A 15,249-nucleotide genomic window follows, 5' to 3' on the forward strand; every position below is an offset into this window, starting at 1 on the left:
AGTGGAAACCATAGTTTCCTGGCTAGTTATCTACTTACAGAACATCCAGAACATACTCCGGGGTTTTCTATTTCTCATAGGAAACAATTTAGGAAATCAAAAGAAACGTGATTAAAAAATTAAATATATTTGACACTTTGTTTGGTTTGTCTGATTTATTTATACCATGGAATAAAAACATGAGGTGGTTAGAAACCAATATCTTCTGATATTAATCTCTTCAGTCAGACACCAAGATATAGAGAGGGAAAACCCTGTGTAATGACCTCCCACATTTCTCCTGAAATTCTTCCAGGATCTTCTACATGAAAGCACCATGGCAGCTGCAGAACATGAACACTGAATTCAACGGCTAAATAATGCAGGACCCAGCAAAGGAGCCTTCCCCACTGCCCAGGCCTGGAGGTGTCCTGATAGCGCTCCACAGACACAAGGAGCTAGCAAGGACTTTACTCCTTTTATTGGTAATAATATGGTTAGGTGCTGGCGGTGGGGTGGGGGAACCACAGCAAAGGTGCTAACGAGGCAGAAACAGTTTCTTAGGTGGAAAGAGGAACTGCTGAAGGGGTGGAGAAATTGTGTAACTTGCGAGGTGTGTGACCCACCTCAGTACATGAGGGACTTGCCTGATGCTAAAGCCCGCTATGCCCAGGGTACCATGTCTGCCCTCTCCATCTGTGAGCAAGGACCTGACTTGGTGCAAGTGTTAGGGTTGGTAGTTTTCCGTGGGACTTGGTTGTCAGGCTTTGAGGAGCCAGTGATGGAAAGAAGAGCCAGACTGCTTTTCCTAAATGAAGCTTTCAATGCCCTTTACAGCCTGAACAGGGAAACTAGAGATGGATGTGCACAAACTTGAACAGCAAGTGGAGATGGCAATGGAAGAGATAGCACAGGGGTTTAGAGGAAACAGACTGTGTCAGCCTCTGAGAGCTGGAAAAGCTTAACGGAGAGGAGTAAAGAATAAACAGGACTTCGGTGGGCTGAGAAGAGGGCAGAGGAAACTGGGACCACAGGCACAAGGTGGGAGAAGCACACGGCATGTTCGGGGCCAGTGAGCAGACTAATCTGAGTGCAGCAGAGAAACCAGGGAGCGAGCAGAGGTCGCTGAGGCAGGAGTCACAGTCTGGGCTGGGGGTGGAGGGCCTTCGTGTCAGCCTGAGTAGTGTAGATTTTCTGATGGGTTAAGAAGTCAGAGGAGGCTCTTGAGCAGCAGAGAGGTACAACTAGAAGATAAACCAACACAGAGTATCTCAACCTGTGGCAGAGAGACCTTCAATTACATTTTACCATAAAAGGCATTTTCCTCCCCAAAGATCACCTTCCTGTTGGTGTAGGCTGTGGATCATCTCTGGGGTGGTCTGAACACAGCCCCATGCTCATGCTTGGGACTGTCCTCAGGCCCAGCCCTTGTCGGCTGACTCCTGCTAGAACCCACAGTGAGAGGTCTGCAACCAAGGGTGAGCACAACTCAAGGTTGCCACGTTCGGTTGGGCGGGTTGTGCCATGAGCAAGGGCGCCTGGCAGGAGAATGAGGAGGGCTGAAATTCAGCCTGTGTTCTGCTCTTCAAGCAATGTGCTGCAGCACAGGCTGCATCCACCTGAGGAAGAGGTAGCTTTTTCTGTTCTTACAAGGGCACTGGAAGGGCTGGCAGGGGCCCTAGAACGAAAAGAGCTGGTTTTCTAAAATCTCCAAGGGTGGCCTGGGGGAGCAAGGTACATCTTTAGATCAACACCACTGATTTGGGTGATGTGGGGAAGGGCGGTGGGATGTAGCATCGGTGACAACAGATATCAGGGCAGGAAGCCACACAGGAACCGGGGAGTGACGGATGCCCTGCAGTAGCCAGAGCAGTCAGGCAGCCCACAGCCCAGCATCCATCCACCCATCTGCTCCTCATTTCCTCCACCAGCAAGAGGGTCCTTGCACTTGTGGAATTCGGTCTAGTCAGGGGACAGACAGTAAACATCCACATTTTTACTTACAAATATATAATTATATCAAATAGGATTCTATGAGGAAGAATAATGAGGAGAATCCAGTGAAAACTGGGGAGAGGAATCAGGCAAGCTGATGAGTCCTGAAGGATGGATCTGCATTAGCCAGGGGCTGAATGGAGAAGAGCCTTCTAGCAGCAGGAGACAAAAGCTGGCACTGCCGGGAAGTGAGGATTAGAAAAGGCCAGTGTGGCCAGAACATGGATCGGGGGAGGGGGCAGAAGAGAGAGTGGCAATGTCAGCAGAATCCAGATCATGCAAGGTATTGTGGGCCAAATGGGACTCTGGTTTATCTTAGGGGCACTGAGAAGCCACTGGAGTATTTTACAAATGGGGTTCACTGAGCCGACCTGCTTTTTGAAAAGCTCATGGTAGCTTCCTTGTTCAGAATGGATTAGGAAAGGGCAGGAGTGGAAGCAGCAGCTGGGGGCGTGGAGTTTGTTAGAGTGGTCCAGGCAGAGGACGATGATGAGTGGAGGTGGAGATGGTGGCCAATAGATGGATTCAAGGTGCATTTTGGAGGTGAAAATGATGGGATGAGCTGGAAGGGGTGAGACAGGACGGGAGCAGACTTCCTCCCAGACTTCTGATCTGAGCATTCCCATAGAACTTCTAGAGATGCGCTAGAATCTGAGGCCCCTGGAAAGCCCCTCTCTACTTGCTTGGGTGATCCAGAAAAATATGGAAACTCCATTTGTTATTGTTACTGTAGCTCTACTTTGGCCTGAGGAACACGGGTGCATCCAGATTAAAAACTCTGTTCCTTAAACTCCATCAATTGAGACAGGAGTGGGAGATTAAGGGTTAGGGAAGAAGATCTACAGAAGAGCAAAGGAAATGAAAAGGTTTTCCTCTCAAGTACTTGCTGTGATAGGTTAGAGTTGAAAAAAATATATATATAGATGTTCTATATAAATCAAGCCACAGCATGTGGCTTTCTGGTAGCTGTTGGGCTTTGCACGGAATAAGTTCCCAAGGGTTTAATTACCAATAAAACATCAACTGTGGGTCTTGTTCCATTTTTGTAAGCCATGGAAAGCATGCCTGTATGGTTCAATGGCAAAAGACAGTGAGCTGTAACTTCTGTGCTGTGTATCTAATTCTCATTAGATATGCAAATTCCACACATCATCCAAAATAAGGAGGGAGGAACTAGACACACTAACTGCTCCCCTCTATTCCAGCCAGAACAGAAGGCTTCCATAAGCAGGGTCTGTCCACCGGGTTCTCAAAGTTTCTACTCCTTTGGGATCCTTTGTGGGTGAACACGACATCTACAGTCTCATAAACAGTTTTCATTTCCCAAGAGCAAGTATCTGAGAGTGGCCACGTGGCCTACTTATCTGTGTCCCTGTGGAGCCTGGCACTTGCCTTGTACATAGTAGATGTCTAATGGCTGCTTGCAGAGTGAAGTAGCCCTTTGGGTATGAACTGGGCCACCCGTGTAAATAACTAGTCAACTGTGGTCCAAACTCACTTACCTCTTCTCGTCCAGTGACTTGCAGAAAATGGCAATATTCATCTTGAATTGAAAGAAATTTGGCTTTCCCCATCCCTTCGGCATCCTTAAGTTTAGCCATGCTCTCTTGAAAATACTGCTCAGCCACATCTGAAGAAAAACATCATATCAACTTTGAAAACTGCTCACAGATTTGAAATGCAAACAGAATATATATGCTTTTAGTGGCAGTGAAACTACTTGAAAATAATAAGCATTAGGACAAGAGAACCTAGTTAAGGAAACCATCTTTTGCTCACTAATCTGCCTGTTTTATCACAATAGGTTAGGTCTCAGAAAGATACAGCAATTTACTTCCCTCGGTTTTCATATGTCTCAGCTCGCCCGGTGATATAGTAAGCAAAGTTAATGCAACCGGGGAACTTCCCCCAAGACCTGAATGTGTCGGTAAGTTTCCAGGTTGAATAACAATTAATTCTTCCTAAAACTTTGGTTGCTCCCCTCTGAGGTTAGGGTTGTAGCTCGACACAAGTGGGTTGAACTGAAGTCCCCTGCTCATCTCTTTCAAAGGGGGTCTGTCCACTGCCAGCCCGGCAGATGGATTTCTAGAGTATTACTCACATTTCTCTCGGGGGAGAAGAAAATTCTACCACACAGAAAATGTGACATCTCTTTCCTCATGGCTGACTCGTGGAAGAAAACATTACAGATTTAATGCTCAGACTATGTATTAACTTTGGCTACTTTGATAATCTGATAACAGAAAATACGGGGATGATGTGGCATTTATTTTGTTGATTCTAAAGGCATTACAGAGATGAACATTCCATGCTGAAAAATTAACAAGGATATTCAGGAGTGGAGTACTCTTGATATTTTAATTTTCCATCTAATTGGGAATTAACCAAAGAATGTAACCGAGCCCTTCTTTAGGAGTAAAGATCTTTCTGAGGCTCAGCCTTGTTCCCCGGGGATGAGCCTTACTATAAGGACCAGCAGATGTAAAGGGTGTAGGAAGGAGCTGGGGCTGAACGGGCAGGGACTGAGTTTCTGACCTTGGCTTTAGAAGAAGTGGTGCCACGCTCAGGTAAAGGAGGAATGTTTCCCTCCCTTCTTGTGTAAGGAGCCAGTCTGTCAGGCACAGGCAGACACAGCCACACTTGATACCTTCCTAGCCTCTTTCTTGTAATGTTCTCCCACCTCTTAGTATTTCTACCCCCAGCAGTCACATGCTGACCAGTAGCCCCCAAAGACACCCATTAGGTTGGTCCTTGAGACCTGAGTGCTGCATGTTCCTTTCTTTTAGTGTTGCTGTTTCACAGAGATGCTGGGAGAAAGGAAGCTGCTTGGCCTAACTCAAACTAGTGTATAAATGGCTCAGAACCTCTAACTCAGGAGACCTATTCATATTTTCCAAAGAGGATGCTTGTTAGCACATACTGTTAGCACATATGCATTGTTAGCAACTCTGGAAGAGGTAGTGGAAGTGAGGGAGGAAGGAAGGGAGGGAGGAAGGAATTTATTACTTAAATTAAGGCAGTGTGGCTACTGAAGTGAAGGAAAGCTCAGTGTTGTGGTGGGACAATAGAGACAGGCGCTGCCTGGCAATCTGGCCCCTGGGGTCGGCCTCTTAAAGCTGCTGCTTCCCTTCCTCCACTTCTGCGTCCTTAGCTTCTGTAAAGGTCCAGGTTGTTCTCATTTCTGTTCTTGGAAGGTCTCTAGTCAGAGCGGGGCAAGGACAGTGGGGAGGGAGGGTGTTCTCTGACAGCTGTGGTCACGTCAAGTGGACCACACGTCAGCCATCACGTCAGGACCCTTGGATATCGGAACAGCCTACAACTGGGGAACAGAGGAAGGTCTGGGGCATCCACGCTGGGTGCCTTCCCTGTCTATAAATCTGAAGCCACTTTTATCTTCACCTGGGACACAGGGAAGCTCCTTTACTGCAAGACCCTGACTTATTGCCCCCACCCCTCCAGCCCCCCGGATTAACTTTCTGAACTATGAACCACACGATTAGTCTTTGAGGGGAGAGCAAACTTGTCCTATTACTACAGCTAAGGAGTGACTCTCTGATAAGCAGAGTTTGTTCTGCTGGGGGTGGGCACCCCACAGGAGGTCCATCTGGGACAAGTGACAAGATTCACCCCAGAGGGAGCAGAGGTCATAGCTGGGTGGGTGGGATGCCACCTCTCAGCATGGACCTTGTGCCCTGAAGCTGAGTGTGGCTTCACAAAGAGCTAGCAATTTCAACAGCTCTCACACATGGCCATCTCTAATTTAAAAACCTCTTCTAGAATCCTCTGCAACCTGATGCCGGTAGCCTCGGCAGAAGATGAGGTCATTTTCTAAAGCACAGGGGCATGACTTAGCTTGTACATCTGAGCCCCAGTGGCACAGGTGTTCCAAGGCCATTAATCTTTTCCCATTTTCACTCCAACAGAACATTTAGGCTGCCTGCGAGTTAGAGCAAGGGAGGCCGTGTGGCCCGCTGGGCGGGGAGGCTTAGGTCTCCTGGAGGCCCTGTCGGACTCTGTTCCGTCTGTATGTTCACATACAGGCAGAAGAAAACAAGGCTGCATTCAAAGAGCAGGAGGACTGTGGAGCTACGGTTTGACACACTGGAGGTCAGGAGGCTTTTAATTAAAATAAATCCCAGTACCCCTGGGCTTGATTGCTGGAGGCCCTCCTACAGCGAGAGCTGGAACCTCGAGGGCAGCTTTCATTCAGAGGGAGGCCTGTATGTACAATGCGACCATTACCTTTTGTAACAGTCTTGGGAAATAGTCTGTACTCTGTACTAACTGAAAAACCATGAAGGACCCCAGGGAATTGGAAAATGGAAAATCTCAAATCCTAGCCTGGCGTTAACCCAGAGGGCCATCACCCAGCAAACAAACAGATTGAACCCATTTAGACCTTGCTGGAGGTTGCCACGTGGGCTCTGCACAGGCAGCTGCCCTGAGGCCACTCACCAACCAGGGAGAAGCCACCAGGGAAGCTTGAGGACATACCAAGTCCCTAAGAGGCTCTCTCCTCACCATGGGGCCCGCAGTGGTCTACACCGGAGACCACCTTCAGGAGGAACACTTCACAGGGCCTGGACAAGGCTTCCAGGAGCAGCAGACCTGCTGCTCACTAGCCATGTGGTCCCAGGAAGTTCACAGCTGTCTCTGGGGGCAGGTTTGCATCCATGGAGTGAGGTAACCAAGATGGCGGCAGGGTGGGTGAGGCTTGCACAGATCATACATGAAGTGCCTGCACAGTACCTGGTGCCCACAGGCCTGGTCAGGCCTAGTCAGGGACTCTGTCACCATGGGGATCTCCCTGCCTTAAAACGTCCTCACCACCAGGAAGGATCCTATCCCTAGTCCCCTACTACTCAGAGTCCCACGTGGGGCCACCCATGTAGTGGTCAGGTGTCCAGCAGCCAAAGTTCTATTGCCCCAGTTACTTTCTTGATGAAGTATATGTGTTTTCCATAAGTTGTCTGAAAAATCCTTTTTGAAGCCAAGTCAGGGTATAAATGACATAGGCTTTTCTGAGAAGTTCTGAACACAAATTATTAGCCAGCACAAAAGTGAAAAACTGGAGCACCATAAAAGTGGTTATCATAGATGAAGCACATGCACTGCATCCTCCCTAGGAGCAGAGTGAGGCCACAGATTTGTTCTCAGACACGAAGATGAAAAGCAGCTTGGAGGCAAAGCTTGATAAGTTCTACCCCAGGTTGTCGCTCTGTGAAGAGAGACCAACAGCACAGACTCGGGGTGGGGAAGAGGCCACCACTTCTACTCCTCTGTTGGCCCCAAGAGCTGCCAACCCCTGCAGACCCCACCTGCCCATCCTTCGGGGCTTCCGGACTCCCTGGACCTCTGAGGACGGGGCACCCACAGTGTCACTCACTCTCCGGTTCTGGGGTGTGGTTAAGTGGGCAGCACCCGGCCTCTGCCTAGGCCTTGCTTTGCCTCTAACTTGCAGAGTGACCCTCGAGTCATCTTGAACCCCAGTCCTCTAGAGAGGACGTGCTCTAAGGTGCCTTTCAGAGGTTTTGAGGGGGTCCCACTAACGATGGTGAGAAACAGAGTAAGAGACGTCCCTTTTCTTCTCTGGCCTCACCCACTGCTCGCTCTCTGCCGCTTCCCTTTTCTCACCCTGCCTGTGGAGCACAGAGCAGGCATGGACACTGACGTCTGCTTGGGGAGCTCAGAGAAAGGCCAGGTTCAGGCTGGCTGGGCATTTTGTAACGAGAAATGGGCCCTGAGTAGGAGGTGAGGAAGGCTCTCTCAAAACACACAGGACTCGAGGTGGGTGGGAAGGGTGAGGAGGAAGGAAGATGGAGAGGGGAAGAATGAGGAGGAAGAGAGAGAGGTAAGTGTGTGTGGCCAGGTGGCTTACACTCATTTCCACCAGCAGGACTGCACCACAAGCCCCATTTGGAGGCCTCAGATTGGAGGTGGGGTGAGGGAGGCAGCAGGGGCAGCTAAGAAAGGCCACGGAAAGGTGAAGGACATCTGACCTTGGCTGCTCCCAGGCGGCCATGTTACCTGTCAGGAGCCCACTGGAGCTGGGCATGTGTGTATGCCAGAGGCTGTCTGACTTCCCGTCTCTCTGTGACACAAGGGGCCCAAGGAGCATCAGTAACCCAGAGAGCAGGGAGTGGGCTGTGGGTGGGGCAGGGCCCAGCAAGGGGCAAGCTGAGATGGAGGCCACTGGAGGAAGAGTTGAGAAAAGGGAAGATTGTGTAGGGTAAAAAAAGAGGCGACTTCTTCGAGATGCAGTGCCTAGCTGCAGATCCTTACATATTTCATGACTACTCTGTAAAATGTGGGCAGAGACTAGGACAAGTGGAGGCTGGGGAGATATACATATTTGTGCACAGGGAATTATTTCTCATGAGTCTGGTCGATGTAGCCAGGGATCCCACCCCCCGCCCCCCAGGCTCTGATGGGGCAGAGTCCATTCCTTCATGCTGTCTCTGGACCCTGCAGAGCTCCCAGGCCTGCTGGAGCCCAGGCCGCAGATGGGGTCACTTCCAAACAAGGCCGCCTGTGCTCAGCGGGCTCTGCCTCTCAAAGATTTACACTGAAATGTACTTGGCTTCAGGCCATTTCATTCTAATATCCTTTAGAAGAAGAGTTATAAACACAAGGCCAATGCCCTGAACACGTAGCAGGGTTGGGAGAGCTGTTAATACCAAGTTTGTCTATGGCTGCTCCGGGAAGCCGGCCAGGTTCAGGTTAGTGACATTCCAGGAGCCTGAACTGGGAGTCCTTATGCAATCACAATCCTTCGTGACTTCTAGGGCAGTTTTGTCTGCAAAAGGAATGCAGGGAAGGCACAGAGCAAAGGAGTTAGCTCGAGTGTGGAGCCTGAAACACTGGCTTCTTGGCTAGTGGTGTTTCGTTCGTCAGAGGGCAATGCCTTCAATGGGCATTCAGCAAGCAGGCTACGGAGAATCCCCCAATGGGAAATTTTTCTCATTAATAATTCTTTAAAAAAAACTGTACTCAGCACAGACAGGTTTAAGCACAAGAGAGCACAGCTGAGATCCCCATGCATGTGGATTTCTTTGGCACTCGGGGGAACATGCAGATTTGTTCCCAGGGGACCTGGTTGGGACTTCTGAACTAGCAGTGACTGAAGAGAGAGTAAGAGAGTCTCACCGCCGAACTCCCGCCTGGGTGAGCGCTGGCAGGGGGTTGGTCCAAATTTCCCCCTTTCCTTTCCCCTTGCTGGAGGGAGCAGAGGCCTGGAGAAACTTCTGCCCTGGGTGGGTTTCTTTTGTTCCCCCTGTAGGGGTACTGACCACGTGAGGGGAGAGCAGAGAGACGACCTGAAAACCTGGCACCGTGAAAGACAGTGGTAATGTGCCTGCCCGCTCCCTCCGTGGCTCCTGGCTGAGTGGGGCCCAGCTCATTCCTGCTTCCAGAGGGAAGCCGCTTCCACGCCTATAATGCGGGCCGCACCCTCTTGGCCCACATCACCCTCAGGGAAAGCCGTAACAAACTCGGTAACTCAAAACTCAGGCCCAGTCAGCTCCTTTTCCACAGCCTTCCCACAACTGCCACCAAGGGCACAAGGATTCCAACGGCAGCAGTTTTCAAACAGGTTAATGCAGTAGGAATAGTTTGGGGTTTCTCCTTGCTTTTCTTGGTTTCTGACATGCCCATTTAGATAGTTTGAGGCCTTAGAGGCGAGGGCTGGTGCTCCCCTCTGCACCTGTTCCAGGGCTTTATGTAGCTGCCAGACAAGCAGCTGTTTCAATCCTACAGTTTCACTGCTGACCTCCTCAATTAGCACTGACCCGCCTTCAAGGCCTCAGTAATCTTTCCTCCTAATGGCATCAAGGTGACAGACATTTCAAGTGCCTTCTGATGGCATCAAGGTGACAGGCATTTCAAGTGTCTTCTGATTCCTAGAAGCTGAGTCTGAGATGGACTTGTCTAGCAGTATCCTACAGACTGATTGGGGCTTTGTCCTTTTAGGGTGGAGCAATGAGTGGAGAGAATACAGACTGATGGACTTCCTGGTATGGACAGCTGGCTGTGTTAGCACATTTGTAAATGGGAGGTCGCATCCCGCCTCGAAGGCTTGTGAAAAGGATTAAATGAACATGTTTGTGCGAATACCAGCACCTGCATACAAGGGATGCTCAACCGTTGCTACTATTGTCACTGTTGTTAATATTGTTTTGACCATGATTCCTGCTGGCTCCGAGTCCCCGAGGCCTCTGTTGCCTATGTTTCAAGCAACAAATCCTCCAAGCCTCTAGCAGAGGCAACCCCTTCCTTGATCTGTACAGCCGAGTGCATCCGTCCAGCTCCCCACTCTGGGGCAGCTTTCTTCTCATCCTGCCATCTTTATACTCCTCTGACGCTGCAGATTCTGACTGGCCACTCGGCTTTCAGGGTGCAGGTCACCAAAGGTAGAGGGCCTCTAAGAGCCTGTGTGCACTAACAAATAGAAATGGCAAGTAATAGGACATATTGGAGAATATGAGGAAGCCATTTGGTGTAAACCTAATTCGGCCTGACCTTGTCTTTCCAAAAGGGCCTGACCGTGGCTGTTGAGCATGCATTGTATGTCTGCTTTAGACATTCCCTATGGCAAGAACAAAGGCCCTTGAGATAAAGGTGCAACTTCCCCCACATTGGCATTTCCTTAAGGATAAGCATCTTTCCTTAGGCTAGGAACTGATTGCTGTGCTCACCTTTGACCACCCAGCTCACCTGTGACCAATCAGCTCAAGACAACAGACCTGCCACCCTGCTGTGTTCACTGAGACAGCAGACCTACCTGCTGTTTCCATCAAATGCTGTGCCAACAGAGCAGTCTCGCGACTATTGTAAAAGGACATTTCAATCATATGTGAAACATCCTGTTTGGGGATATATAACCACTCTGTGCACCCCACTTCTTTGGTGCCCTTTCTTCCTTCGGGAAGAAAGGCCCTGGGCTGTGGTCCTCAGATTTTAGCTCAGAATAAACTCTCCCAAATTTTCATTTATAGATTGGTTACGGATTATTTTCGTCAACAGCACTCCTGGACTGGCCCTTCCCACTGGCTCTCCAAACCTGTGCCTCTGGGTCACCTTCACCCTTCTCATGTCCCTTGTTTGTTCCAAAGGCTACAGTCTCTTCGGCCTGCCCAAGTCGGGAGGGGCAAGGAAGAGAAGGGGCGTATGCAGGACCAGCCATTATAATGTAACACGGAGGTCAAGAGCCTAGGTTCAAATCTGCCACTTCCTGGCTATGGGTATTTGGGGAAATTACCTAATCGCCCTGTGTCTCAGTTTCTCCATCTGAAAACTGGAAATACTTGCACCAACCTCATAGGGCTGTTGTGAGGATTAATTGAGTTAATAAATGTAATGTGGTTAGAACCACGCCAGTATGCACTATATAAACGTTAGCTATTATTACTGTATGAGGTCATTAAATTCTCACAGACCTTATCTGTATCAAGTAGGTATTACTGTCCTTCTCAATTTACAGGGGAGGCAATACCAACACTATATTTAGACTGGAAAACTTTAAAGACATATATATAATTGGCTTGTCTGATTCTGTAACTCACATAAAGCAGAGTGGCCTAACTTTGCAGCTACAGGAAAAATAGATTTTAGGACACAATTTGTACTGGTCTGAATCCAATCCATCCCTTCACTAAGTGTGTACATTGAGCTGAGATGCTGGCAAACTGGAATCCCTCTAGGCAAAGATGGTCTCTAGGCCTTAGCCTCCTCTAGCTGTTTGGTGTTCTCTTGGAACTAGACCTCCTCCCACACACCCCACCAATTTAAATGCTCAGAACCCTCCAGTTGTCTTAACCCATGAGCCCCTGAGAAACTCAGGGAGGATCTGACAACCGCTCATTACACTCATGCTCTCCAGGTCAGAAGTTACGGATCCAGCCCTCACACTTGTTCTAGCTCACTCAGAGCCTGAAAGATACTTGAGTTAATTACCATCAATTACAAATTGATTTCACATAAAAATCCAAATTTCTACCTTTCCTTGAAAAAAGCAGAACATCTGCCAATATAAGCCTGCCTTCCACATGACAGCAATGGGCTGGAGCTGAGTAACAGCTGCTCACATTTGATGGAATAGGGGCTTCTCCAGTTTGCCACAGTCCTCACCACTCCATATTGTCTCTATCATATTATAGCTGACAGTTAGCTGCTATTTATAATTATGCTTGCTGCTGCTACTATTTTCTAGTACCTACACCTTCACTCACATTGCATACTTGAAATTTCTATAGACATTTAGATTTGTGACTCCTGCTATTCTAAGGGTTTCATCAAACATTCATTTGCATTTCAAGTGTCTTACTAATAATTGTGGAATGGAAGTTTCTTTTCCCCTATTGAAGGAATTTTAGCCACCAACAAGCTCATCAAAATGGTGGCTCTTTGAAGGTTTTGTTGACTGTTGTGTATACAGTGTTCTAGAGACTGAGCATCAGAAAGGTTGCCTGCTCTCTCTCTCTATCCCCAGAAAGGCTCCTCCAGCTCTGAAAAGGCACTCAAAGCTCCAGGAGACCAGAATGAGGGCTCTGCAAGGTGGGATGGACAGATGGATAAACACTGGTCTCCTCTTCACCAGCTCCTCCCTGGACTGGAGCCCTTGCCTGGCCAGGGTTCTCTGCAGACCAGGCTGCTCATTGAGGTGTCCCCTTCATCTTCTCTCACCGCCAGCCTCCTTATCTTAGCCTAGCTCCTGCCTGCCCCCTGAACCCCAACCCCAAGCCTTCCAGATATTGATTTTAGGCTTACTGGCACAGTGGGCCTTATTTTTCTATAACATAATTATTTTTATCTGACATCCTAGAATATACCCCTAGGTCTTCTTATGAGTTATACTCTGTTTCTGAATATTCTGACTTAAAAAAAAGTCACTAGAATGCGTGTTCTCTGTCAATAGGGGCATATCGTATGCTGGGAGCCCAGGATGGTGCCTTAGAGAACTCCCCAAGCTCACTGCTCTACCCTATTATGTGGGCTAAGAAAAACCATATATGAGTCATAAATGGCAACTTCCTTTCGGGATCCTGAAACCCTGTAAGTTCATCCTGATTGAAAGCTCAGCCCTGTGAGCATCTGGAGGCTGGTGTTCCAACAGGCCAGATCTGTTGCCACAGTAGCTGCACAACAATCTTTAAAAATAGATCACCTTTGACAGCAGAGCAGGTTTCCCTGTCAGCCCAGTACAGATTCTCTGGGGCTTTTAATAGCTATGTTTGGATGAAGATTCACTGTATTTGAAAGTAAAAGATTAGAAGAAAGTCGAACAGGGATAGAAACCAAAGGACTCTGGTGAAGCTAACAGAGACACAACTATAGACAATCGATGAAGCCACAAGGGCTCTGCGAAAGGTCTGTGTCACAGATCCATCCACCTGCTCACCCATCCCAAAGGCAGATAGTTTACAGACCCAGACACGTGCGGGACAGGCAGGCAGCAGACAGCACCCATCACCCACAGAAGGGTCCTTCTCACCATGGTGCTCGGGCATCCCAGAGGCGACAGCAGCGCGGGCGACAAAGTGGGCGGAGACCGCTGCCTCCTCCTGAGAGGGGTTTCTGCTCAGGACGATGAGATGCGCCTGTCACCATGGAAAGAAGAAAAAGGTTTGTTTACATGCTTGGCAGCAAAAACAGGGAACTAATTGTTGTGGCAGCGATAAGCAGAAAGCCAAGGAACTTTCTAGTAAGTTAGACAATATGGTTTATGTGGAATTTCAATCAACTCTTGGGAGAGCTGGATTTTAAAAGCATCATGTAGTAGAGAAAGAAAGTACCGGATGCTGAGCCCAGACGGCTCGACGCCACGGCCAGGGCCTATCATTAAGCCAATCATTTAACAGTCTATGTTCCTATGAGTGCAGTGCCAGCGGAAGAGGGGGGAGGGTTTCAAGAGGGAAGGAGATGGAAGAAAAAGTGCCAGTGCTGTGCAGAGGAGGTGGGCACCCAGGCCCCTGCCTACTGGTCAGCCCAGAAAGGGGGACCTACCCACGGTGTCAGCAGCCTGACCCACAGAACCCAGACCCCTCCTCTACGCCTGATCCACCAAGCCCATCTGCTTGTACCGTCTGCAAACTGGCCCATGGGAGCCGCCCGAGCACAGCAAACAGCTCAGTTCCTTGAAAACAAAGCCCATTTAAAAATTCTTTAAGAAAAAAACCAACCTCTATGATCCTGTGAACATAAAATAATAATAATTCTTTCAAATAGAATACAAAATACATCTCTACAAATAAAAATATATAAAATAAATAAAAAGATAAAGTTACCACTCATCTGCCTGTCAACATCTGGAGTTTAAAAAATGCTATTAGTAATATATTTACATTCATCCAATAAACAGATACTCACAGATGGCCTCCTCCAGGAGACGCGTGGCCTAGGAAGTGCGGGCAGTAGAGAAAGAAACAGGAAGTAAACATGAAGTCACACAATGCACCAAGGTGAGATGGCAGGTAGTCCACAATCAATTGCCAAAAGAGTGACAGAAATACTAACACACCATGAGTTTAAAGGAGAGAAACACTAGATTGGGATAGGCAAAACATACTAACCACAACTATGATTTAAACTGTACTTTAGTTCTTTTTCATTTATGATGTCAATTTTAATTTTCTGACAATTTTTATTATCCTCATTTTTATAGATGAGAAAACTAAGGTTGCTGAATGGATGACTTGCCCAAGATATCTCACAGCTAATAAAAGATGGAGATAAGACTCTGACCTTGCTACTCTGACTTCAAATTTGATTTTTCTACCATGTAATGAACCCTGCCACTCCTCCGGCCCTGTCCCAGGTGGCAGACATCACTAATTGATGCCAGCACAGTCCTCAGCGCACCCTGATTCATTCAGCCTCCAGGAGTAATGACTAATCCATGGAAGCTGGTCTAGAAGATAAAACCATACTACTAGAATCTTCTAGTCCAGACCAAGCAGTGAGACAGAAAAGCATAGAGACTTACTCCTCTGATGACCACTGGAATGCCTTTCTAAGATGGCAATCAGTGTAGCCTCTATACTGTCACCACATTTGTCATTTATTAAAATCAACTGAGTTACTAGCTGTAGACTTTTTATGATAGGGGCTACTCCAAATCAAGATTGCTGGGTTTTATTGCTGTGTTAGAACAACCAGAATTTTGTATTCATAAATGCTAAGAATATCCTTTGCTTTGAAACTACTTTTCTTATTATAGGATACACATAAATTAAGTGATTTCAGTGGCCCCCAAATTAGTCTTGTTCTTCGATTTGGCCT

At 48.1% G+C, this 15,249-nt stretch overlaps 1 protein-coding gene and 2 long non-coding RNA genes across 17 annotated transcripts in view; 2 read left to right on the top strand and 1 right to left on the bottom strand.

Annotated features, from left to right (window-relative positions):
• TTC23 (tetratricopeptide repeat domain 23) overlaps positions 1–15,249 on the bottom strand; it is a 94,349-nt gene that overhangs the window by 17,808 nt on the left and 61,292 nt on the right. For all 15 annotated transcript variants that reach the window (XM_070619588.1, XM_070619530.1, XM_070619593.1 and 12 more), the window contains 2 exons: positions 13,463–13,568; positions 3,477–3,604 (listed from right to left, as the gene is read on the bottom strand). In XM_070619588.1, coding sequence (XP_070475689.1) covers positions 3,477–3,604; positions 13,463–13,568 — 234 coding nt within the window. The remainder of the gene's footprint in view (positions 1–3,476; positions 3,605–13,462; positions 13,569–15,249) is intronic.
• On the top strand, positions 8,795–10,964 carry LOC139083397 (uncharacterized). Its single transcript, XR_011540085.1, has 2 exons — positions 8,795–9,138; positions 9,943–10,964. It is a non-coding gene; the product is annotated as an uncharacterized lncRNA (long non-coding RNA).
• LOC139083399 (uncharacterized) lies at positions 14,321–14,719 on the top strand. Its single transcript, XR_011540087.1, has 2 exons — positions 14,321–14,429; positions 14,633–14,719. It is a non-coding gene; the product is annotated as an uncharacterized lncRNA (long non-coding RNA).

The sequence above is a fragment of the Equus przewalskii genome, chromosome 1 (genome assembly GCF_037783145.1).
Source record: "Equus przewalskii isolate Varuska chromosome 1, EquPr2, whole genome shotgun sequence".
In the NCBI taxonomy this organism is placed as follows: domain Eukaryota; kingdom Metazoa; phylum Chordata; class Mammalia; order Perissodactyla; family Equidae; genus Equus; species Equus przewalskii.